This window comes from Rattus rattus, chromosome 1, assembly GCF_011064425.1.
Source record: "Rattus rattus isolate New Zealand chromosome 1, Rrattus_CSIRO_v1, whole genome shotgun sequence".
Lineage (NCBI taxonomy): Eukaryota > Metazoa > Chordata > Mammalia > Rodentia > Muridae > Rattus > Rattus rattus.
In genome coordinates, this window is record NC_046154.1 from 141939895 (window position 1) to 141965555 (window position 25661).

Below are 25661 nucleotides of genomic sequence, written 5' to 3' on the forward strand. Positions count from 1 at the left end.
CCATCCATATGTAGTATAGTGTTTCCTGAACTCTGGGGTGGGGTATGTAAATGTCCTGTTTAGAAGTGAGTGCACACTGATTTTCAGCACTTTGAACACTTATGAGTCTGTATTTGCCAGTGTTTGAAGAGAAGCTTCTCTGGTTTAAAAAAAAAAAAAAAAGACTAGCATTATTTAGAAAGCATGAATTGTACTTTTGATTTTAGAAATATGTGCATACCTCTTCATCCTACACTCACAAAATTATTATTTTATCCAAGTATTGAGCTTGCTTTTCATCACCATGGACAGCTATCTCATAACGGCCAAGCTACCTCTTCACTTTAGGGCATTATAAGATTTTACCTGTTTAGATATGTAATTTAAATTAATTATGTTTATATATGTATGTCTTGTGTGAGTGTATGCACATGTGAAAGCAAGTGCTGGTGGAAACCAGAAGCAGGTCTTCAATCCCTTGGAGCTGGAATTATATGCAACTATAAGCTGTCTGATACGGGTGCCAGGGTCTGAATTTGGGTCTTCAGTGGCACCTGCCCATAGTTGAGGCACTGTCTCCCAGCCCTTACCACTTTGTTCTTTTTTTTAATTGCTGTGACTCAATGTGATCTCTAGATGAAGTGTTTCCATGTAAATGCACCTGAACATCACTAGCCAAAGCCATACATCGAGCACCTTCAGCTAGAGAGTGGTTTCTACATAATGTCAAATCCATACAGAATTTGGCCAAATCTATTGTTCTGGTCTGGCAATATGGGAAATACAACAAGGCTTGAGAGCCTGGACACTGGGTTCAATTGTCGATCCCACCAGTTAGTAGTTTTGTGTGTTTGTTTGTGGAATGCTACTTTCTTCGTAACTGAGTAATCTTCTATGATAATATTAAGAAGGATAAAGTCTGAAGGACCAGCCAGCATTGTGCAGCCCTTATCTTTAAAGAAGAGAATTGTATTTCCAGGTTGATTAGCCCTCGCTAACTAACCCCATGATGAAAGGCTTCTGGTGCCAACAAATCCCTTTCCTCTGTCACCTTCATCTTCTTAAATGTTATGGTAGTAATGCTATTTGACATGAAATTCACCTTTTTAATTCATTTTGAATATGTGATACATGTTGATGACCTGAGGGAATTGTGTAACAGATCTCTGGAGTTTCTTCATTTTGCTCAATTTAAATGTTGTATGTTTATTAATAATCTGCCACTCTTTTTTCAGCATAAAAGAAACAATTTTTTCTTATTTACTCTTTGAACTTTTCATACATTTTATGTAATGGCATTTTATCACACACATCTACCAGTTCCAGTGCTCCCAACTTCAAGTCCTCACATTTTTGTTGTTATTAATGACATGAAGTCCAATTAGTGGTTGCCAAATGTGTATGAGTGGGGCCACGCATGCACTATGGCATGGACTACCTACTAGTAGCCATGTCCCTAAAGGAGAGTGACCCTTCCTTAGGAGCCCTTAGTTGCTAATGGCTGGTCCTATGAGGTAAAATGCCTGTGGTACCCACCCACACTCAAATTGGAATTTTGGCTGGCTTCGTATTGTGCAGGTTTGTGCAAGTAACCATAACTGCTATGAGGTGATGTGTACAACAGCCATGCCCTATCTAGAAGTCAAAATTTCACAGCTCTCCTCCTCATTCATCAACTCTCACATTTGATTCATTCATTCTTCAGTGATGCTCCCTAGACCTTGGGTATGTGAGGTTAATAATGATTCAGCCACAGCTGAGCTCCTCAAGTTACTTATAACCTGACCAAGGTTGAGTACAATATGAATCTATGGGTGTAATCAAATATTTAGAAGGCAGTTTGACGGCATAACTATTTGGTATAACAACAATAGTTTACACACTAGGACCTTTGATCTCCCCAATCATGAGATTTTTGACCAAATTTATATTATCAGGCATGAAATTTCCCCTGTGGGCCAGACCCCATATCTAAACAGAAAGTGGTTAGTTGTTCCTATAACATTCACGCTAGTATTGCAACATTAGGCATGTCTTGTCTTGCCAGGACTATATGCCTTTTCTCCCCCAGAAAGTAACATAAACTATTTTGACACTATAAAAGTTAGCTAATGGGGAATAACTTCATGGTCATTCAAGACCACTGCTATTCTTTAATTCTATGAGTTTAATGCTCTTGTGTTACTTGCTTTTGTAAAGGAATTATACACATTTACTCAGTGTATCTATGACTTATTTTGCATAATATAATATCTTCAAGGTTTAGCCATATGATAAATATGACAATATTTCTTTCTTGTTTAAAGTTTAGTTGTACTTGGTGTACATACATAGATTGTCCATTTATCTGCCCATGGAGGTTGAAGTGTTTCTACATACTAGCCATTGTAATTAGTGCTACACATTCGACATTCAAATCAATAATACAATTCTTCAAAAATAGAGCTATGATTGCCTCACCAGTCCTACTTCTGAGTATTTCTGCAGAAGAATTAAATGACGAGGCCATTAGATCTTCATTTTAATATTTTTATTTGCTTCTTTCCCAATACCAGTTTAAATCACTCCAATTTTTAAAATCTATTTTCTGTCTCTGACTTTAATATCTGAATGGTCTAAGAGGCTCTCCTACTTTCTACAAATTGTCCTGGATCCTGAGAAGGACTGAATAACTTGACATGAATATTTTCTGAGATTTTTCTGGGACAGGGCTATGGATGCTCATTTGATTTTGGAATGTTGAGTTTTCTTGAACTCTCTTCACGCATTATCTCTTACCTTGTCTTCATGTCTTTGACCTGTCCCTCAAAAATGAGTTCTGTATTAGGACGTGGGTGGGTGCACAAGCAGTTTTGTAGGCTGGTGCCCATTCTCTTTACATCAGCATGGTATGCAAACTTGTACTTTCTTCTCAGATCAGCAACTTCAATCCACATAGTTCTCTAAGTTCTCTACCTTCTGTGATCCTCTTACCCAGGGGTCTGAGGCTATTAGTGCCATTCAGTCATCTTTCCTGCATTTTCTTTATGTGTTTATACCTAGGTTCGAATCTATAAGAACTCATTAGTTTAGTTTGGAAAGTTCACTCATTTCTTCCTATTTCAATAATATTTAGTTCTCTAGTTTCCACCTTTTAAGAGATTTTTAAACTTTAATTAAAAAGGAAGTTCATTTAGGAAGATCCTTCCTTTTCTAAAAGGAAGATGGTTTAAGATCTTTCTAGGTTCTTTTTCCCGTTTCTTCCCTTGGAAGTTTTTGCAACTACATTGTAAACATTTAAGAACGTGCATCTGACTTTACAGACTAGATTTCTTGAACATGTCACCATTTTTGCTTGGTGTTCAGGGGAGACCTTCTGACCAGTTGCTGCTATTACTAAGAATTGTTTTTGGTTTGTTTTTTTGAGCTGGAGTCAATAAATTGTTTCTCTGCTTCCAGGATTTTCTCTCTTGGACTTTTTTCATGTGAAGCTCATTCATTTATCTTCAAAGAGCATTTAACAAATATCTGTCATAGAGTCACTATTGAAATGCTATGATCTTCACAGATCTTGCCAGGAGAGTGTTTCTCTTAACTTCACACAGTAAATCTCCATTAATTGTGAGTGAGGTGAATGTAGGAAATCTGTTTTGAAAGAGCCTCCCTTAGGAGCATTTCCAAATGGAGCCGTGTGAGAACAAAAGTAAGGCTAGGATGTTGGCCGTGTTTTGTGAAATCCAATGTTATATTTGAGCCTTTTATTTGTTATGTGTGCCAAATGGGTGAAAAATCCAAAGGCACATTGATGTGTGACAACTTTTCACTTTTTTGTGTCACTGGAGATGGGTTGAATGTCCATAGCTTGTTCTGTAGCTTGGTGACTCTTTCAGTCAAATCAGTGCATAAGACCTGCGATGCCTCAAATCTGAGGCACCAGCATGGGAAAGGTAACTTTGGTGTCATAGCACTATTGGAGAATCTAGTTTTGCTGTTCTGGCATATTCATTGTACGTGGTGGTATAATTTTCACATTATCTGTTTCTGGAGGTTTGCAAACTGGTTTAAGTCTTGTTTCACCTCCTAGAATGTAGTGAAGTGAAGCAGAGATTGGCATATGTTACTCAAGAGTAACAGTGAGTTTTTAAATACTTCTGACGGACTGTAAAGTAGAATTTTGAGAGAGACTGCTAGCATTAATTATAAACCCAACACTCTAAGACCCAACGTTCCAGGTGCCTTGAGTTATACTTGGTGAAAATCAAATGCCTAGCAGCAATGAATGCTATTTTACATGTTCTTACCTGCCCTGCTCTGCTCGCCCCAGGGTTGCATATGATTGCTCTATGGCGAAGAAGAGGAGAGCTGAAGAGCAGGCATTGGGAGTGCCAGTTAACAAGAGGAAATCTCTGTTAATGAAACCCCGGCACTACAGCCCAGACATGGACTGCAAGGAAAACCCAGACAACAGGAATGAGGATGATGGCCTAGAAACGAATGACCACTCCACTGCAGGTAGCAAAAGGCATGGCCCAAGCTTTATATACTCCTGTCACCAAACGTCATTCTTAGTACATGAAGAAGACACAGTTCATATCGCTGTTAAACTATATTTGGGATTTGGAAACAAAAACCCAACAATTGTTTCAGTCAATGTTCACTTATTAAGGCTCCATTTATTTTAATCAGATTCTATTTAGGGTCTTTAGTTTCAGCCTGAATGTGTCCTGGACTCACTTCAAATCATGATGAAGTTATGCTTCTTTGTGTAGGAAGTAGCCTTAAAACTGTCTGTCTGAGTAAATGCCTAATTCCAAAAGAATGCTTCAAACTACAGGATGGATTTAAGCTTTAAGATAACTCTTCAATGATAAAGGCCAATGTAATGTTCACAAATGATATGTACACACACACATACACACACACACACACACACACACACATTTACTATCTATGCATACAACTAAAACAGTAATACATAATTTTTATCAATATGTTTAATATTATTTAGCCCCAAAATATTATATTAATAACATGACTCAGTGTAGGTATTGTAGGACCTTCATATTTTTATATACTTCAAATAATACTTAGTGCCATCGATTGTAGAGGTGACGTAAAGCTGTTATACTTGAGGCTGATTTAATGGGAGAACAAGATTAAAAGGTAACCCTGTGCCTATATTTCTACAATAAGTAATTTAAACTTATCTTTATAACACATTAGTTCAATCCTCTGCACACTCTTCAGGCATTCTGTTTGGGAGGAGTGAAATGTAGCTACAACTTCAATGGCTTAGAGTTCATTCTCAATTCTCAGTTGCTGGCCATCACTTGCATCCAGGAGTTGAAGTGTCATTGATTCGTGCATGAGATTAAGGTGTCAAACTGCAAAAATTCTCAAAAACCTATCAAACCTTTAAAGTATAAGGCTTGACTAATAGAAATTTGAATTCGACATGCACTTGTCCTATTAAATATATACTTTTACTGAATGTGTTTGGGTAAGCAACATATAATAACAATAATATGTGATTTATTCAAAAACATAAACAAAAGGTATATTTGCAGATCATATTTTTACAAATAGAATACTAGAAATAACACTGGATATTATTTTTAAGATATAAAACGGGGGTTAGGGATTTAGCTCAGTGGTAGAGCGCTTGCCTAGCAAGCACAAGGCCCTGGGTTCAGTCCCCAGCTCTGAAAAAAAAAAAGATATAAAACGATGTGGACTGAGGATAACTTTAAGGTCACAGAATCTTCTTCATCTTGGATAAATATTGAAGAGTCCATGGTCAAAACAATGTATTCTGATTGGTACATGGCTAAGAACATTTTTTATCTTTTTTTTTGTATATGATTTTAAGCCTCAGGGTTCATATTTAAATTATAATCATCTTTAACTTTTTAAAATTTCCTTGATCTGGCCACTTGTATGGGTTGAATCATGGACACAACAGATACAATCTGATTTTAGAGGAAGTTCTTAGTGCCATCCATGAAACCAAAGATGTTTGCAGATCTCACACCTTCTTTGATTATCATAAATACTTCGTATCAGTTAAGTGCATATATTGTTCAAATGTATTCAGTAAACTGTTCAGTCACAAGTACTTATAGACATGTTTGTAGGCTTACGAAGGCTAATGGTTACATTAATATTAAAACTACTACTGATAATGATGCTGAAATTATCATGTTGACTATTAATTTTCAACTCTTTATATATTTCAGACACGTAAGTGATATCATTTAGTCCATTATGCAGTGTCACATAGTATGTAGAAGCCTGGTCTTAGTGTTATAGATGAAATCATTAGAGACTAAAGAGAGTTAAATTTGAAAGTAGCACAGTTTGCAGACTTGGGGAGAAGAAAGTACTTAATAGACAGTCTGAAAAAACAAGTGAAATAACTCTTAGTTAACCGCTCTGTAAGCTTAGTCCTCCTTTCCCATCCTCCCTTCAGAATGCATGCTGAGAAGAGCTTTCGCAAGGTCCAAATGAAGTTTCAGGTTCTAAATATGACCGATCATAAATGCTCTTACCCCAGGTCAACAGAGAAAAGATTTTAACTTGCCTTTGGCTTTTGAGGAATTTTAAACAGAGAAGGAAGGGAGCCAAGCTCAGTTGCAACAGCAGACACCAAATTGCAATGCTCCTTGCCTCCAGACACCCCAGGTCTTTGCCCTAACAGGAGTGTGTCTAGTTGAGGCTTCCGTGTACAGCTCAGATACTGAGAGGATAAAATACTCATGAATGCTAAGGCTATTGCATCCTGGAAGTGTTTTGTTCTTCTTTATGGCTGTACCCCACACTCTAACCTGACTCACAAAACCTGCATGTGGTGACTAGTGTGGGTAATACTTTTTCCTAAGAATGGCTGTGTTACATGAGCCATCTCTTAAGGCATTTCTAGGCTTCAGGATACTTGTAGTATGTAATAGAAACAAAGACACAAACTAAGTCATATGGCCCTTGGTTTGGTCTCAGCCCTCTACTGAATAGCTGTGTGGTCTTGAGCAAGTCATGAGAGACCTGGAACTGCAGGAGATTGACTAGGAGATGGACTAGGAAGCAACTTATAGATTGCAAAATAGAGAATGGAGCACTGTGCTATATATACCTCAGTTCATTGTCCTAGGAATGGTTGCTGGATCATCTATTCATTGGCCCATCCTCATCCTCTGGTACTTCAGACCAAGAGGTGACTAGGATCATGCAAGCAGATGCTGCCTAGCCAGTGGCAGTCATGTTCTCTAGACCTCACATGTTAGCTTCTAGCTTAGAGGGGCAGATGCTGGTCTGTGATGCAGTCCTCAATGGCTTATATAGTCACCTTGTAGAGCCTTCCTTTCTGTGACCTCTGAAGTTTCTAGGAAGGACTTTTAGTGATGAAAGCAGGCCAATCTTATTCATGTTGAAGAGCCTGCTAGTCCCCTGATGTTAGAGCCTTTGAAAATAGCATCTGAGGAAGGGAAGGGAAGCCATCCTTACTGAGTGCCTGTTGTATGTTCCTGTGATCTCTGTAGTGGCTCCAAAACCTGTGCTGCTGTCTCCAGCTGCAAATAGAGACCTCAGGCTCAGGCAGGCCAAACAACCTGACCAGCAAGCATAGACACTAGCAACAGAGCTTAAGCTTCAACCCTCTGTGACAGACCATACTACTTCTCAGGAAAATAATACTGCAGACTAAACAAGGGGACCGTAGCAGATCTGGGAGAAGCCAGCACCTTGTCACAGATCTGTCATGTTTAAATGCTAACTTAGAGGTTTTTCTCATGCCCACAGTAAAAGCTGGAAGGGGTTTTCAGAACAAGGAAAGTTGGTTTGTGGCTTATCCCTATCCCTAGAAACCAATGTGTGTGACACATGTAAGCACCACTACCAGTGAGGCTTCTCTCTTCTGAAGAATAATTAATAAATATTTTCTCTTAGCATATAACAAACAGTTGAACCAAACAATGATGTAAACTGGAAATGACCCAAAATGCAAGCAGTTGGCAGTCACTCAGTGAAGTGCATTGTCGTGCACATGTGCGAGTTTGTCTCCCCGCCTCTCGGGTGATCTGCACTTAATAGGAATATTTTAAACTATGTAGCTAAGCAACAGAGGTAATTGTTGCTTTCTAGAGCTTTTGTTAGCACTCTAACACAGCCCAAATATGCATAATTAGGTATAATGTCTATAAATCATTATTGTACACATGTGGGTAGTTAAGTGGAGTGAGAGAATAGTTCAATGAATTGAGCATATTCACTGAAAATGCTTTTTATTTGTTTTCTGTGGTTCATAATACTTTAAAATTATCATAACCCTTTACACTTTCTCTTAATAGCCAACTGTGATATTGAGAAAAACTTCATTTGCATTTTAGACTATGTTTAATATATTATTTAAAGCTGGAGTTGCTCCGATACAGATTCAGTAGAGGATAGGCCCATCCTATCAACGTTATGTGCTTGTTTATCCAGCCTCTCTTCTAGGAACTGAAATGTTAAATTTTTCAGTTTGTGTTGAATAGATCCCAACAAAAGACTGCACCCTATAATCAGCATTATTTACAGGGACCAGTGTTGTGACTGAATTCTTCTCCGCATCCAAAAATGCTTTTAGTTACTATGGCAATATTTACTTGATCCTGGCAGTCCAGTGTTGATTTAGGGAGATAATTACCAGAAAGGAAGATGATGGAGATGTATTTTTGAGTGTCCTTGTCAGAGACAATGTTTATAAAAAAAATTGAATGAGACAAAAAAAATGCACATTGTCTCCCAGGCAGACACCCTCTGCCACAGCTTCATGGTGAATGCTGTACTTTCTTTCCTTCCGAAGATGTTTATTAACAAAGAATGCACTTCACTTGGTGTCTTTAGCAGTCTGCAAGGAGGTTTCTCATCCCAGCTTCCCATCCCCACTTGCCTTTGAAGTGCAGAAATGGTTGTCTTTTTGTTTGATTTTTTCTTGCTCTGGTTGGTGTCTGAAGACTCTTGCTGGGCTGTCTGGTAGATTTCACAGCCCGGTGTACACTAAGAATCCACATGCTCAGATGGATAGTTTGCACTCGGGTAGCTTTAGTGAACTGACCATACATATATATGCACATACATAAATACATATATGCATACATACACATATACATACAACAAGACAAGTAAAGGAGTAGTCCTGACAGCTACCTTGGACTGGCCTAGGCACTTACAGGTCTGCTCTTGGTCACAGTACCCAGGTTGTTAACATTTGACATCCTCAAACCACCTGTACCCTTCATGTTCTTTACTTTATAACACAAATACCTGTACATATAAGACAAGAAAGGCATTACTATTTAAAATACCTAGCCTGGCAGTTATCCCATTTGTGTTCCCCTGAATACAGCATTGTAATGTGACACAGAAGAGTAAGTAAGCAGGAAGACTTGAGAGCTTCAGAGCCCCTCAGCCAGGGTCTCTGTGTAGAGCTGTTTGTGTCTTAGTTAACATTGCATAAAGGCTGAGAACACTCTCCACGGAGAATTTAATTCAGATATTCTTTAAAGATACAATGCGATGATCCAGACAGTTTATAGCATGCATATTCAAGTTCCTTCTGGTTGATAAGGTGTAGGAATGTAAGAGGGTATAACAGCAGGAAGCTCATTGTGGGACTATGTTGTCAAAGTACCAATTTCTGTCAGGACAATATACTAAAAGGACTCAGCTCTTCATTTACAGAAGATTACAGAAGCACTAAGCTTATTTTATTCCACAGTATTTATTTTTTCTCATTGATGTTTTTAAAATGAATAGACACTATACATTATGCATATTTTGTAGGTATAGCAGTATCCATGTACTTACACATGTAAGCATATGTATTTGTGAGTACATGTATGTGACTAGTTATTTGAGCTCCTTAAAATATTTTTGGTGATCTACTTTTTAGAGATAGGACTCACTTGAGGTCTAGACTACCCTTTAGCTTGATAGCCTCTTGCCTCTCTTTCCTAAGTATTAGGATTATAGGCCCCTGCCACTATGCCCAGGCTCTTTAAATATTTTTGTTGTTTTTTTTTCAATGTTTGTTTTCTTTTTTCGTAGATGAAATCGTGGTAAAACCCATGGATAAGACTCTTCATTTACCTGCACAAGAAAGCTCACTCCCCAAGGAAGACCAATACGCGTGTTATCCAGAGCTCATGGTCAAATCTCTGATGCATTTAGGTAAATTTGAAGAAAGTGAGTCTGTGCAGACCGTAGGTGAGAGCTTAAATGGCAACGGCATCCAGTCTCTAAAAGCAGAGTGTGATGAAGCAGATGAGTGCTTTATGGTTCATTCTGATGATGGAAGAGACAAAGTCCCCCATTCCCAGCCACCTTTCTGCTCTTCTGGTGACAGTGAAAGTGACTCTGACAGTACAGAGAATGGGTGGGGCAGTGGCTCCAACTCTTCACAAGACACTGACACTCACAAAGGCCCCAAACGCAAGCTGACATACACTAGAAAGGACCTGCTGGAAGTTCCTGAGATAAAAGCAGAAGATGACAAGTTTATCCCTTGTGAGAACAGGTGTGATTCTGACACCAATGGGAGAGACCCACAGAACTCTCACATGGAACCCTTGGCTGTGAAAGTCCAGCCTTCCTTCCCAGAGGTTGAAGAGAGTGAGAGCCTGGCCACAGTAACAGCAGAGTCTGCTGAGGTGGAGAAAGCGAAGGGGAACCTGAGTTTGCTGGAACAGGCTATTGCTCTACAGGCTGAACGGGGTTCTGTCTTCCATCACACCTACAAAGAGCTGGACCGATTTCTCCTGGACCACCTGGCAAGGGAACGGAGGCAACCCAAGGTTACTGATGCCAGTGGAAGGCAAATCTTTAATAGTAAACGTAAGCACATTGCTATATTCATCACGGGAAGAAAGTTGATTTAGAGTTTGAAAGTATTAAATGTGCTTATTCTTTCTAGATTAGCCTTTTGACAACTTAATGTATTTTAAAAATAAATTCATAATCGTGAGACAGACCATTCCTTCCTTTGCAGCCACTCTTTTGGTTGCTATCAGCTCAAGGTCTGTGGATGCTATGGTATCTTAACACCTGAGAGACATATATCACATCTGATTTTCTCACTAAGTTAGCTCTTTAGAATCACATCGTGCCTTTTAACTGTACTTGACAGGACATTTTTACATGATTTTGACATATTTTATTAGACAAATCACTCTACCCCTTGTTCTAGGCTTATGGAGTTGCTTGAAAGCTTCATAAATAGTCATCAATCACTTGTAAGGCAGGTAGGATGTGATGAGTCTTTTAGGATAAAACTGGGGATTAATAGACTTGTAAGCTGATATTTTTCCTAGCTTACCAGTAGGAGCCCGCAGATACCTGGATCAGACTTAGACTTACAGAGAGAATGTGCTTGGAAAAGACCTTAGATTGCTCTACCAGCATCAGGGAAGTGATGCATCTTCCCTGATGGAGGCCTGTGCCTGTTCTCATGCGCAAAGCCTACACTGTTGGTGAGTGATGTTCCCAATAGTCCACTGGTGCCCATAAAACATGTATACCATGAGTAAGTTCAGGGTCCAGTCAGATTCAAACCCCCAAAGATTGCTTTTTGGTTCAGCAAAATTTTCTGGAGATTGTTGGACATCCTAGAATCTAATAACCACAGAATCAGGGAAAGATATAAGGGAATGCTATGGTCAAAGGTCTTGGTGGCTTCGAGGACTGGCATTTGCTTCATTAGAAGTTCTGATTGGGGAAAGCGATCCACAGTGAATTTTTGGTAATTTTAAGTTCATGTCGATACTTACCTTCCATTTAGGAAATACTGCCTTGCAACTCTGAGGAAATAGACTAAGTATGGTGAAGGCTGCTGCTGCTGCTGCTGGACGTCCTTCAGGGGTTCGAGTGGGAACAAATGTGCGGCTAGAGACACTGTTTATGGACTTAGTTCATAGCTCTGTACACTTCTATCAGTACATAGTTTGTTGATTTTTTCCTTACTTACCTTTTTTAAAAGATAAATTACAAAATCTGAAAAAAAAAGATGACATTCACTCTAAGCCGTATTTTATTGGTTTTAAGCTCTATATTTCCACCCCACTGAACATCCTAGAAATCTGAAGAGCATGCACCAATTTAGGCTTCAATATTTTTTATTTTTAAATCACATACAAAATAATGTTTCAGCGTACTATAGATGATGTTTTACAGGAAGTGTTACTCCATGTTTGTAGAAGCTTTATTTTAACTTTAAGTGCTGAATGATCTTTTGGTTATTTTATAGGGTTTCAAAAATCATCTATGTTTTCAGAGAGGGTGTGTATAGCAACCCTTGGCAATTTAGTGGCTTGGTGCACTACTGGAGGGAATGGAAGAATGAATAGGATGTCCTATGGCACAGGCCTGGCATTGCTTTAGAGTTCAAAGTCCAGGCTCAGCTGAGGAAGATATGGAAGGTGTGATCCATGTTGCTATGTGTGCATAGGTGTCGAGACCTGCAGAGTTCCCACTCTGCATTCACACACACACACTCTTCAATGCTCCTAGAACTGAAAGTCTGGGGGCATTGTCCTTTGACCTGCATCTGTATTGGCAGGTGACCAATCAGAGCATAGTTTGCTATCTTGCCTAAGATGCTCCTCTCATTTGGGAGATGCCTTAGTCGTGGGCTCCCCTGTTAGGGACAGGACATTAAGATCTTAGCATGCTGTTCTACCAGACTCTGTAGAGGAGCTAGCAGCACTGCGGCAAGTTTGTTAACTCTGTCACTGAACAGTCGGAGATGAGGCTGCAGTGTAAGCACTGTGCTACCCATCTGGGGCACTTGTCAAGTAAGAGGAGCAATAGGAACAATGGGGCAAGTCTGCCTGGTGTGAAGGAGGATGGTCCCAGGCAAACCAGGACACAGTAGCCCCGGGGTATGAAGTCCCCTCATTGTGTAGTGCTATACAAAGAAAATGAAAGAAGAGGCGTCTGTGAAGCTGCCCTGAGCCTGTGCTCTGGTTTCTTATCATGCAAACAGGTTCTGCCCTCCTGAGCATTTCATCTGCAGCTTTGTTTTGGGAGGCCCAGGAGAGAGCTGCAGACAAAGGTGCATGGTGGACTGTCAGTGGGCTCCACCTGGGCAGGTGCCAGCCCTGTTATCTCCAACACCCTTTCTGGCTTCCCTCAGACACACAGTGTGCTGAGGAGAGGAAGTGCTCAGCGCCAACCCTGTCAGTGCTTAGAAATGTGGTGTCACGTGGACAAGATCCAAGAGAGGAAGCACATCAAAACAGACACTGTAGTCTTCTCTCTGAGAGTGGCTCTTTACAATACCATCAAGCCCCTCACTCCAACTTGGTTTACTTCGACCAAACTTCAAGGATTTTGATCAGTGTCATGTGTGTTTTACATGCCCAAAATGGACTTAAAATTCAGGAATATATTTTCATTAAGTAAAACCTGTATCTACACAGTCATAGAACATCACAATCTTAATATACTTTTTTTTCTCTTACAGAGTACAGAAAAGAACATTCCCCCACATACAGTTGTTTTAGTTAAATCTTTCCTTTAGCTAACCATGCTGTTCCAGGGGCATCCCTATCTTTGCAGCAGTTATCTTTCAACCTCCTGACTGGTCCTGAACTGTCAGTGCTCGATACAACTTGGAGGCTCCTCAGCCCCTCCTTCTTTGCAGAAACCATGCCCCCATGTAATTGGATTACACACAGCCTGCTGTGCCCCATCTGTCTAGGACTGCTCGTAATCCAACAACTGGAGTGACTTGGTATCACAGAGACACGTCTGCTCATGCAGTGTAGTGCCATGGAGATGTCTGACATATCCTAAGTCAGTGGCCTGCTCTGGGTGGTTCCTTTAGAGCAGGAACCTTTAGAGCAGGATGTGGACTCCCCGTCCCCCACGTGACAGTGTTTTATCCCTACTCCAGGGCAGCAGCCTTGTGAGCGGGGTCATGCAGATTACTCATTGTCATCATTGGCTTCGAGGGTGCTCGGTATTCTTGTTGATCCATGTTGAGAGTCCATATCCCTTCTGAAGGCTGTGTTGCTTCTTCCTCTGAGGACTCACATACTCCTTCTCCTTTGCTGACAACCAGAAACACAGTGTCTCCCAAAGAGCACATACTGAGCACATGTTAGGGCAGTTTGGGCCATAACACTGCATTCCTGTGTCACGTTTAGTTACCATATTGGCCATATGTATGTGTTATGTAGATGTTCATGTGTGCATGTATGTGTATACATGTGTACATATGTGCATGTATTGAAGTGTTTATAAAAAGATAAAGAGGGAGGGGGATATGGAGGTGTAATCAGGTATAGGGGAGGGGGTGCCTCAGCAGGCCCATGCTGAGGCACCCCTTCTGCCTGAGGGACCAGCCACATGAAATTACAGAATAGAATAGAATTTATTCAGGGCATGGGGAGGAGAGTCAAGAGGGTAGTAGACACAGAGAGAGACAGAGAGACAGAGAGTAGAGAAGTAGAGGCTGGCCAGAGCATGTGAAGGGGAAGGGGGAAGTGAATGGGGAGAGAGTGGGAGCCAGAAGGCCAGAGCATGAGCAAGAAATCAAGAGAGGGGAGGGGCAAGTAGCCCCTTTTATAGTGTCAGGTGTACCTGGTTGTTCCCAGGTAACTGGGGCAGAGCTTAAACGAAGTGTTGACATGCATGTGAATGTGTGTCTATGTATGTGTACACACACGTGCATGTGATTATGTGCATATATGCACATGCATTTGCACAGGCATATGTATATACATATGCACGTGTATGTGCATGTCTATACCGATCCATGTGTTAGTGCCATTCTATTCTATATCATTCATGTTACACATTTATAAGCCTCTCTCATCCTCAATCATACATACCAGGAACTCAAACTTCTAGTATCTTCAGCTCTCCCATCTTGAATTTTTATCTCATGGAACTGGCACTGCCTGAGAGCCCCACCCTCACAAGCACTGAGTCCTCAGATGGCTAGGAAGCCCCACTCTCGATACTTCCCTCTCCTCAGATACTCTACTAGAATATTTCCCCCAATAGCTGCTCTTATCACCTCACTCTGAGTTTCTGTAGCAGTGCCCACAGCTTCCCATCATGGTCACCTCATATACCCAAGAGGAAAAAAAATTCTTTTCTAGCGCTTGGTCATGAAGCATGTCTTCCCCACCCCACATCAGCCTCCTGACTGCCACCCCACCCCCATCAGCTGCTTTGCAGGAACCAAGCTCAACTTTTATGTGAGTAGCTAGTCCACTCCCACCTTCACCTGCTGCCAGGGACCCTCAGGAACAAAGCCACAGAGGCCTTCTGCCAATATGGTGGGCTCTTTGTCTTGTAATTTTAAATATGCCATTTCTAAACTCTTTCAATAGAGGATGGTTTGAGGTTAAATAAATTCTCCTTTCTTGCTTTTCTTCTTTTCAGGAGAATGTTCACCTTCTGGCACAAGGTGACGTTTCATAATAAAAATTTAACTACAGTATGTGACATAACAACCTAAAACCATCTCTGTATTTTAACAGTCCCTCGCCCTGTCTCAGCCTTTGCTTAGGAATCCAAGAAAATTGAAAATGTGTTTTGCTTGCACGGGTCTTAGTTGAGGGTTTTATTCAAGGCAACATAAGAAGAATGTTTGTGGTGGCAGAACTGAATAGAGTATGAGTGACACCCGCAAGGCCACTCTATTGAACGATGGGGAAGCAGCAGCATATGAGTGTCTCAATTCAATTTCTCTGTAGATTCACCAAGGCCTGAGAGGAGGGAGGCCAAGTGCCCCATTCCTGGCTGTGACGGCACAGGGCACGTAACGGGGCTCTACCCCCACCACCGCAGCCTTTCTGGGTGCCCCCACAAAGTGCGAGTTCCTCTGGAAAGTGAGTATTCCTTAAACCTGAGGACCCACCTATTCATTCAGATGTCCAGCCTCCCATGGAGGTCCTCTGCCCCTCTCTTTTGGATAGAATTAAGGGTGGAAAAATAATCTTACCTCCATGGGTCAAGCAATTTCCATGTAACAATGTGAGGGGTTTTTAGTTGTTGTTTTTCTGATTTTGAGACAAGATCTGGCCTCATACACATGGAGATTGCCTCTCTTTTCCTGTCCTGTGCACAACTTAGCTGTGTGCATTAGAAAAATTCAGGAATAGTAATTTAAGTTGAAAGACATTTGCTATTGAAAAGATAGTTCATTACCAATAGTTCTAAGGAAGTAGGGATCTCATCATTACACAGGGTACCCACGAGGTAAAGTCAGGAAGACTCTGTGTAAGAGCCCTAGTGCCCTTTTGTGTGAGGCTCAGCAAATCCAGGTTTATTTGTAGCATAGGGATGACCCTAGTCCTCTCATTCCTGACTCTGAGATTATTATACAAATGGTGAGTACCCCAGAGTATGAGGCAGCTGGGGCGTGAACTGCAAAGTTGTTGATTGGGGTCTCAAGAGGACACCTTGTGGACAACTTGCACACCCTTTGTGACTTGGCTGGCCCTGAGAAGGACAACTACATGGTCACTAAGTCAGAAGATAGGTAGAGAAGATAAGTCAGTGTTACTATATAATTTGACTGCATAGTCCTTCCGAGCCTGAGGTCAGCATCGAGTCTCCATTCAGAGGAAGAATGTCACTCTGGCCACCTAGCCTGCCTGCAATTTTCTCAAGATGTCCTGTTACAATCTGACCCTCCCAGAGCAGCAGCAGCCTCTCCTCCCTCATGCCCACCATAGTTCTTCAGTGATCTGGGCCATAGAGATGAAGGAAGGACAAGCTTAAAACACTGGTTTGTCACATAATCTGTCATGTATTTAGTGGGACAGTTCTTGGACCAGCCCGTGGGTAAAAGTGGGGGGTACCTCCACATCCCCAGCTGGGTATAAGGACTTGGCAAGTCACTAGCTTTCCCCTACCCAGTAGCATTATCAGTTGCTCAGTCTGACCATTTGATGCCTCATTCAACCTCACTCTTACCAGTAATCACTTGGTAAGGGATAGTAGATGGACAGAGGCAAAATATCACCACTTCAGAAATAAAACAGGCTGCATGCACAGAACTCCAAATTATAGGGAAAGGATTGAAAGAACTGTGTGGAAAAAAGTTCTCCGCTGCTGTGTAGAAATGTACTTAGGAGGGAAGGTCGGGGTAAGGAGCTTCTCAGTTGAGATCAGAGGACAGCAGGGTCTATCCTAGCATGCATGTGGCGCCAGAACTACAAAGACTTGTTCCTCAGTTGGATGTGAGCAGAAGCATTTGGGGAAGGGATCTAGGGTTAACACTCTGACAATCAGAACAACTTAAACATGAACTAGCTTTTGGGGTTTCATTCCTGAAGTTCTCACTGGCTTTAGTTGAGTATGAATATATCCCATGGTGAATGCTTGCCTGATGTCATTTGCATGTAGAAAGGAAAAGTAGGTTTGATGGTGTGTTACGTCTCGTTCTTACCTTTAACATGCTATTCTGTGCTTAGTTCTTGCCATGCATGAGAACGTACTCAAGTGTCCCACCCCAGGATGCACAGGAAGGGGACATGTGAACAGCAATCGCAACACTCACAGAAGGTAACTCTGATGACTTGATGATCATTTACATCGCAAAACTTCAAGCGAAACTTTCCACGAATGAAATAATTAGGCCATCTGTTGAGATAACTGTTGTATCTCTATTAAGTGTTATCTCTTGAAATAGCTAATAAGTAGTCTTAATCTCAGGAAATTTTATATTAACGATCAACTAAAATAATGAAGCAGTTGTACTTGAAGATGCTCAGGCTCTGTGTCCATACAGCCACACACACAGGACACATCTTTCTGGCCCCATATCTCACAGGTACACGTGGATATCAGAGGCCAGCATCTGTATTTCTCAATAGTTATCATGAACCCACACAGGGAGCCTTTAGAAAGGCTTCACAGGTGTTTTGACTGTAAACCATGCAAGGAGTGGGTGTCAGTTTCATTAATTTTGAAACTAAAATAAAGCACATTTGTGTGTGATTACATATAAATATACAGTTTGTGTATATAGATACTTAAAATTTTTCTTTTTAATATGTATTTTAATGTGTACAGGTGTTTTGCATACATGTGTATAAATATGTATATATTTGTCTCTGAACCACATGTGTGCAATGCCCACAGAGAGGGTATGGGGGCTTCTAGAACTAGAGTTATAGATGGTTATGAATTGCCAGGTTGGGGCTGGGAATCAAACCCAGGTCCTCTAGAACAACAACCAGTGTTTTTAAACGTAGAGTCATCTCTCCAACCCTGGGGTTTTTATGTGTACATTTTATTTTATGTGTGGAATGTGTAGTTATGAGCTACAGTTTGGCTTATAAGAAGATTGCCAAAATGATTTCATATTTATGCTTTCAATTTGACTGACGTATAAAACTCAGCCTCTAAAATGTTGCTAAAGTTCTAAGATAAACCATGGAATTATCGTGCTAACTTAACGCAGTCAGACAAATGTGTATAGAGATCACTCTGTACTTACTGTACTGAGTTTCAGAATCCTTTCGGTATTTCCCAATTATGTAAGATCTTGATTTTTCTTTAAATGTATTCACTACTTGTCACCTCTGAGATGGGCTAGAGAACAAACATAGACACTGCAGTTTGAAACCCTTTGGGATCTTCTGTATGACAATGGTGCTAAGTGAACTATTAATATGACTTAACATTTGCTGTGTGCCAAGGGTGCTGCATGACTCTGCCAAGGCAGACCACATTGTCACGCTCACTCATGTCCTCCAACTCTTCTTTTTTGAAACAGTCTTTCTGGTTGTCCAATTGCTGCAGCTGAAAAGTTGGCAATGACCCAGGACAAAAGTCAACTTGATTCTTCCCAGACTGGGCAGGGTCCTGAGCAGGCTCACAGGTATGAACCTTCAGGACTTGGCTGACCACCTCTGTTCATGTTGGATTCCACCCAGAAGAGCCTCTGTTTCTTGTGTGTCACTTCACTGTGGTCTGCATGTCATGTTCTGTCACCAGTAGATAGATGTGGGCAGGCAATTTGCAGGGCTAGGGAATAATGGCATCATTCAAACGCTCTAGGGGATATATTGGAAGTCCATATCTTTACAAGGCTAGCATAATATGGGGGAACAAAAAGAATGACGTATGACAAAAGTTCTCACTCACTAATACCAGGTAGGCTCCTATGTGTGACCAGTTTCTTTTCTGCCTGGAAGACACTCAATCAGAGACATTTGTGTAAGTGTGTGATGTTATGTGCTCTCTTTAGGTCCACATATGAACCTAATCAAAGGTTCACTGCTAACAAAGTCTCCCAAGGCCCCTGAGTGCCCAAGTTCCTCAGAATATCTAGTAGTTAGAAAAATATTTTACAGAAAACGAATATTGATATTTAAGGCAATGATAAGTACATTTTGTAACATTATGCAAGTAGTAAAATGTTATTTGAGGATAGAGAAAAATTATCAAATAACTGTTGCTAATGAGCCAGTAAAATGCAATTATAACTAGTAAGCACGTCAGCATTTCTGGGGTGTTTAGTTTGCTTTCTGTTTTGTGATAAAAACACTCTGACTAAGCAAAGTGGGGGAGAAATGGATATGTTTTTTACACTTCTAGAGCACAATCTATAATGGAGGTGAGTCAAAGCAATAATTCAAGCTGGGGATATGGGCTACTGTGGCATAGTGGTTAGAGGTATTGACCGTTCTTGCAGTGGGCTGGGGGTCAGTTCCCAGCACCCCCATGGCAATATACAGTCATTTATAGCTCCATTTTCCAGCGATCCAGCACACTATTCATGCAGGAAAAAATGTACACAGAAAATAAAATAATAAATCCAATTGGGAACGGAAGAAGAAAGCAAGGCCCACACTACTTACAGGCTCGCTCTCTGACTGCTAAGCTAGCCTTGCTGCACAACCCAGGTCAGCTTGTCTCCGAAAGGGCCCTGTGACAACCACCAACCAAGACAGTGGCTCACACAGCCACAGGCCAGTATGATCTGAGCTGTCCCTCAGTGAGGTTCCTGCTCCCAAATTAACTCCAGACAGTATTAAGTTGACAAAAAAGCACACACAATATGGAGTCCCTTGATATTTTTCTTCTACAGATTCTCTTAAAAGAATTAAAACTGGCATTCAAGTCATATGAGTGAAAAACATGTCAAGTTAAAATCTCGAATTACTAAATATGCAGCAATAAGAAATTTTAACATGGAGTTGTCATTAGTATTGGAATACTCTCTTGATTCTCCCTAGGTGTGCTTCTGGAGAACTAAAATTGAGTTTCTTGTTTACTCACGGATTTAGAAATTATCATTTTAGATTATAGTATTTTTACAACTTCAGTGTAAGTAAGCCAACTTTGCATAAGATTTACTCATCCCTCACTTATTCCTTTATCAAAACAAATTTTTCATAGTTTGAGCATATTATTTTTGATCATATTATTTCCCCTCCCCACGTCCTTTTCTATCCAACTTCATACATATGCTTACTTACTCTCCCTACTTTAAAAAACAAACAAAACAGTGAAAATCAAAATAAACAAAAAAAAAACCAATAAAACAAAAAACTACCAAAACAAAACAAAATGAAACAAGAAGCATACATGTGTGCTTGTGCATACACTCATACAGCATGGTCTGTGTTGACCAACTACTCCTGGGCACGGGGCTTGTCATGGACTGTGGATGATATAACCAATACTGTTCCAATAGAGAAAAATAATTTTTCCTTTCCCAGTAAGAATCGACTGCAAATAGATCTATATTGGGGTGGGACTCTTCGCCTGCTTCTCTTTCCCTATGCTGGGAACTTGTATTTGAACTCATGCAGTCGTGTGCATGCCTGTCACATTCTCTGTGAATTTATGTGTCATCAGTTCTGTTGTGTCCGGGAGACACTGTTTCCATGTATTGGATTCTGTGATTGGTTTACTTACATCAAACTATCCTACAATTTTGGGATGAAGCCAACTTGATCATAATAGATAATTTTTTGGTGTTCTTGAATTTGGTTTGCAAATATTTTATTCAGAGTTTTTGTATTTATATTCATAAATATAATATGGTTTGTAATTTTCTTTTTGTTGGGATTTTCTGTGGTTTTAGTAACATGATAATAGTGACTTTATTAAAAATAAAAGGAAAATGTCCCGTCAGTTTCAAGTTTGCACAGTGATTTGAGGATTATTGACATTAATTTTTCTGTGAAGGTGTGGTAGAATTCTGTACTGAATCTTATCTGACCCTGGTGTTTTCGGGAAGTTGGGAAATATGGATAGGGGTCAAATATTTAATTGCTGATTCTGTTTCACTAGGAGATATAAGTGTGTTTAAATTGTTTATTTCATCTTAACTTTAATAGATCATATATATCAAGAAATTCATTTCTTTTAGGTTTTACAATTTGCTAGCGTATAACTTCTAAAGTACATTCTTATTGAATTTCTTCATTGTTACTAATGTCTCCCTTTATTCTAATTTTATTAATTTTTATCTTTTTCTTTTTCTTTTAGTTAACTAAAGGTTTATCAATCCTACTGATTTCTTTCAAATCACCTCCTTGTTTTGTTGATTCTTTATACTGATTGGTCATTTTTGTTTTATTGATTTCAGTTTGATTACTTCTTCCATTTCCACTTTCTGGGTATTATTTCTTTGTGTTTTTCTAGAGCTCTCAGGTGTGTCACTAAGTAATATGAAATCTCTCCAACTTTTCTTTAATGTAAACAGTTAGTGATATGAACTTGCCTCTTAGAATTGTCATTACTATGCCCCATAGGATTGGGTATATTGTTATTTTCATCCAATTATAAAATTTTTAATTTTCTTATGGATTTCTGTCTTCACCCAGTTTTCCTTCAGTAGTAAGTTGTTTAATTTTCATGAAATTGTATGCTTTTTGCTGTTTCTGTTGTTGTAAATATCCAGCTTTAATCCATGGTAGTCAGGTACAAGGTGATATTTCAATTTTCTTATATCCTTTCAGATTTTCTTTATACCATAATATGTGGTCATTTTGGAGAAAGATCCATGAGATGCTGAGAAGAAAGTATACTCTTTTGTGTTTGAGTGAAATGGTCTGTAGGTGTCTGTTAGGTAAATTTGTTTTATGATGTTTATTAACTCCACTGTTTCCTTGCTTAGCTTTTGTCTGCATGATCAGACTGACTGGTGAGCGTGGAGTACTGAAGTCACCCACTATTACTGTGTGAGGGACAGTGCATGGGAGTAGATTTCTTTTATGACTTTGGGTACCCTTGTGTTTGATGCATAAATGTTTAGAATTGTAATATACTCTGGTTAAATTATTTTGATTAGTAGGTCCTTTCCTGTATCTACTGATTAGATCTTGAGTTTTGTCTTTTAATCTGTTTTATAAGATATTAAAATAGCTACACCTCCGTGCCTCTTGGTTTTATTCCCTTGGAATACCTTAAGGTTTTGTTTTTCTTTGAAGATATGTTTCTCGGATAGGACTATGAATCCTGTTTTATAACCCAACCTATTAGTCTGTGTCTTTTTATTGGGTAGGGAATTGACATCATCAATACTGAGAGTTATTAATAGGCAATGTTTATTAACCACCATTATTTTGTTATGTGGGGATTTTTCTCCTCTTTGAATTTACTGTTCTGGCTTTATTTATTTCTTATGTCCTCTCATGTGTAGTTAACTTTTCTCTTGATACTAAAGGTTTCCTTTTAGTGCCTTCCATACATTTCTAGATAGGTGGACATTATTATTTGAATTTGATTTTCATCATGAAATGATTCTCTTTCTCTGCCTATTTATTGTGTTTGTTACTTTTGCTGGGTAGAGTAGTGTGGGCTATCATCTGTGACCTCTCAGAGCTCAGCCAGGTCTTCTAGCTTTCAGAATCTCCACTGAGCACCCAGATGATGTCTAACATGTCTGCCTTTATATGTTACTTTGTCTTTTTCCCTTGCAACTTGTGATATCCTCTCATCATTCTGTACATTTAGTATTTGATTATTGTGTGTAATGGGGAGTATCTTTTTCTGATTCAATCTCTTAGGTGTTTGGTATGCTTCTTGTACCTTTATAGTCATCTCTTTCTTCAGAGTAGAGATATTTTGTATGATTTTTTAAAAAATAATTTCTGACCTGACTTTGGTTTCTTCTCCATCCTCTATACCCATTATTCACGGTTTGGTCTTTTTATGGTTTCTCAGATTTCTTTTTTAAAGATGTAACATTTTCTTTAACTGAGGTACCATTTTTACTACCTTGTCTTCAAGATATGAAATTAATTCCCTTTTTCATGTTTTTAATCTGTCAGTAAAGATAGCTCTGAGGGTGGTGGTTCATTTCACTTTGATATCCTAAGTGTCTCAATTGCAGTATTATATTAGTTTAAGTTTTTCTTTAGTGGTTCTGTTACTTCGCTAAGTTCTACTTTCGTGTCTTAAATTATTTTCATTATCTCATTCAACTGTTTGTTAGTGTTTTTACTGTCTTCATTGTGGCATTTACTCACGTCCTCTTTAAGGCCCTTACGTCTATGTATAATTGCTATTTTGAAGCTCTTGTCTTGTTCCTTAGCTAAATTGCTTTTGGTTGAGCCTATTACTATAGGGAAGAGGTATATTTTCTTGCTTGTCAATATTTGTGTTTTTGTCCTGGGATCTAATCATACGGAGTTGCAACTTTTGCATGTTTGTTGGTGCAGATATCTGCTCTCATCTTTTTGGGGTAGGTGTTACATTCTTTGGTTTCTGCTGCTTAATCTATGTCCATAGCAAGTGTGATGGCTCTGGAACCCCTGGCAGAGAGATGTTCTATAGGTGGCAGAAGTCACAAAGGAACAGAGTTGAGGTAAAAGGACAGGCTGACAGTGATGTTGGGAAGAACCAGGGGAACTCTGAGATTATACCAAGAGGCTCATTCCCTACGACATTGAGGTGGGCTGTTGGGTTTGGTTGCTATCTACATCAGAAGTAAGAGTAAGTGCAGAGACAGGAGTGGAAGACAGGAAGATGTAAGTTACCTGCCTGAATCCCAGCCTGGTGTTATAGCTGTGGATCAGCAGTGTCATATAGGAAGAGAGGCAAAGGTAAAAGAACTAGGAGATGCTGGGTCTATAACAAGAGACTGAATTCCTTAAGTATTTTTAATGTACCATTTGAGAACTTTTACCCACTCTGCAAGATATCATCAACATTTTAACATTCATATTTTATTGTAAAATAAAAAGAAGATAGTCTTTATTCTGAGAACCCTGAAAGGTATGTTTGTTTGTGGTCTCTGATACATAGACAACAGCTAAATAGAATTCTACTTTCCTCAGCCAGAGCTGGCTCCATAGGTACCATGTTCTTATTTAGTCCAGACATAAAAAACCCACAGGACTGTCTAAATTACACTTGGAATGAAACAGTTATATTAAAACTGTGATGAGTATAATAATATGGTAATTGAGATATATCTTGAAATAAGACAATTTAATACACAATGTCGATATGTTGAATATCTCTGAATGAGGACTGAATAGCCCTCTTTTATTAGGGCAGATTTGAACACGATGATGCAGCAGCCCCAGCTCACTATAACTCACAGTATCTGCTCTCCCGTGAGTGCTGGATGTTGTCTCTGTGAACTGACAGGCAGGGGTAATTCCATCTACTGTAAATTCTGACCAACAGTTTCTATTTTCTTCAAACTACTTTTTTTACTCTTACCAGGGTGAATTTAGTGAAGCAAATTGAATTTAACTTCCGCTCACAAGCCATCACCTCTCCAAGAGCCTCTGCATCAAAAGAACAAGAGAAGTTTGGCAAAGTACCATTTGATTATGCCAGTTTTGATGCACAAGTATTTGGTAAACGTCCGCTCCTACAAACAGGACAAGGACAAAAGGCACCACCATTTCCTGAATGTAAGCTCCAAATTTGAATCCTAACATTCATTACCCCAAAGTGCATCTTGGGTAGAGGTTTATGTACACCATTATATAATGTCCTCCTTAGAGATGACAGAAAAGATAGTGAAATAAGTAAGTTAGCCATTATTACTAAATTTATATCACAGTTATACAGAATATTGTAAATTACTAGTTATTTCACAGATAGTGTCATTATTGAATCTAACTATAACCATGCTAAAGAGATAATTAGGATCATGGTTAATATATTGAAGGCTATGACAGCTATTACATTATATTAATTCACAGCAACCTAATAAGATAAAATATGTCATACTGTTTAAAATATTACTGAAGTCAACAAAAGCTATCAGATCAAACATAGAAAGAATTAAAAATCCAAGAAACTCAATTCATGTATCTGAAACTTACTAGGATAAAAATATATAACTTTCAAATTTTTCACTAATTAATTTAAGAATTATTAATACAGAAACCTTTAAAATAGGTTACATAGTATTATTGTTAATTCTGACACATCCATGGAGAAGGCTGAACTGAATGGCTATACAGAGTGTATACTTACACATTTCACCTTGAAAGCAGGCCCTCTGTGTATTCTGCTCAGCTCACTGAGAACTCCATCCCAGTTAAGTACAGCTAATGTACAAGCAAGCGTGCATTTTGAGTAATAAAAGTACAACCTATGTTAGTAGAAACTGCAATGAGAGCAGCCCCACCCCCAAGCCGTGGTCCTCAGACTGTTCAGCTCATTCACATACTCCTCCTGAGCTGCTGCAGGGTATGATGCCCTGTAACCTTGGTGACAGAGTTTCTGTC

At 39.5% G+C, this 25661-nt stretch overlaps 1 protein-coding gene across 1 annotated transcript in view; it reads left to right on the top strand.

Moving 5' to 3' along the window:
- Positions 1–25661, top strand: part of St18 (ST18 C2H2C-type zinc finger transcription factor) — a 112330-nt gene that overhangs the window by 50519 nt on the left and 36150 nt on the right. Inside the window, exons 5-10 of the mRNA XM_032906474.1 lie at positions 4283–4470; positions 10039–10824; positions 15696–15830; positions 17421–17511; positions 18728–18832; positions 24643–24836. Of these exons, the coding sequence (XP_032762365.1) occupies positions 4283–4470; positions 10039–10824; positions 15696–15830; positions 17421–17511; positions 18728–18832; positions 24643–24836 (1499 nt within the window). The remainder of the gene's footprint in view (positions 1–4282; positions 4471–10038; positions 10825–15695; positions 15831–17420; positions 17512–18727; positions 18833–24642; positions 24837–25661) is intronic.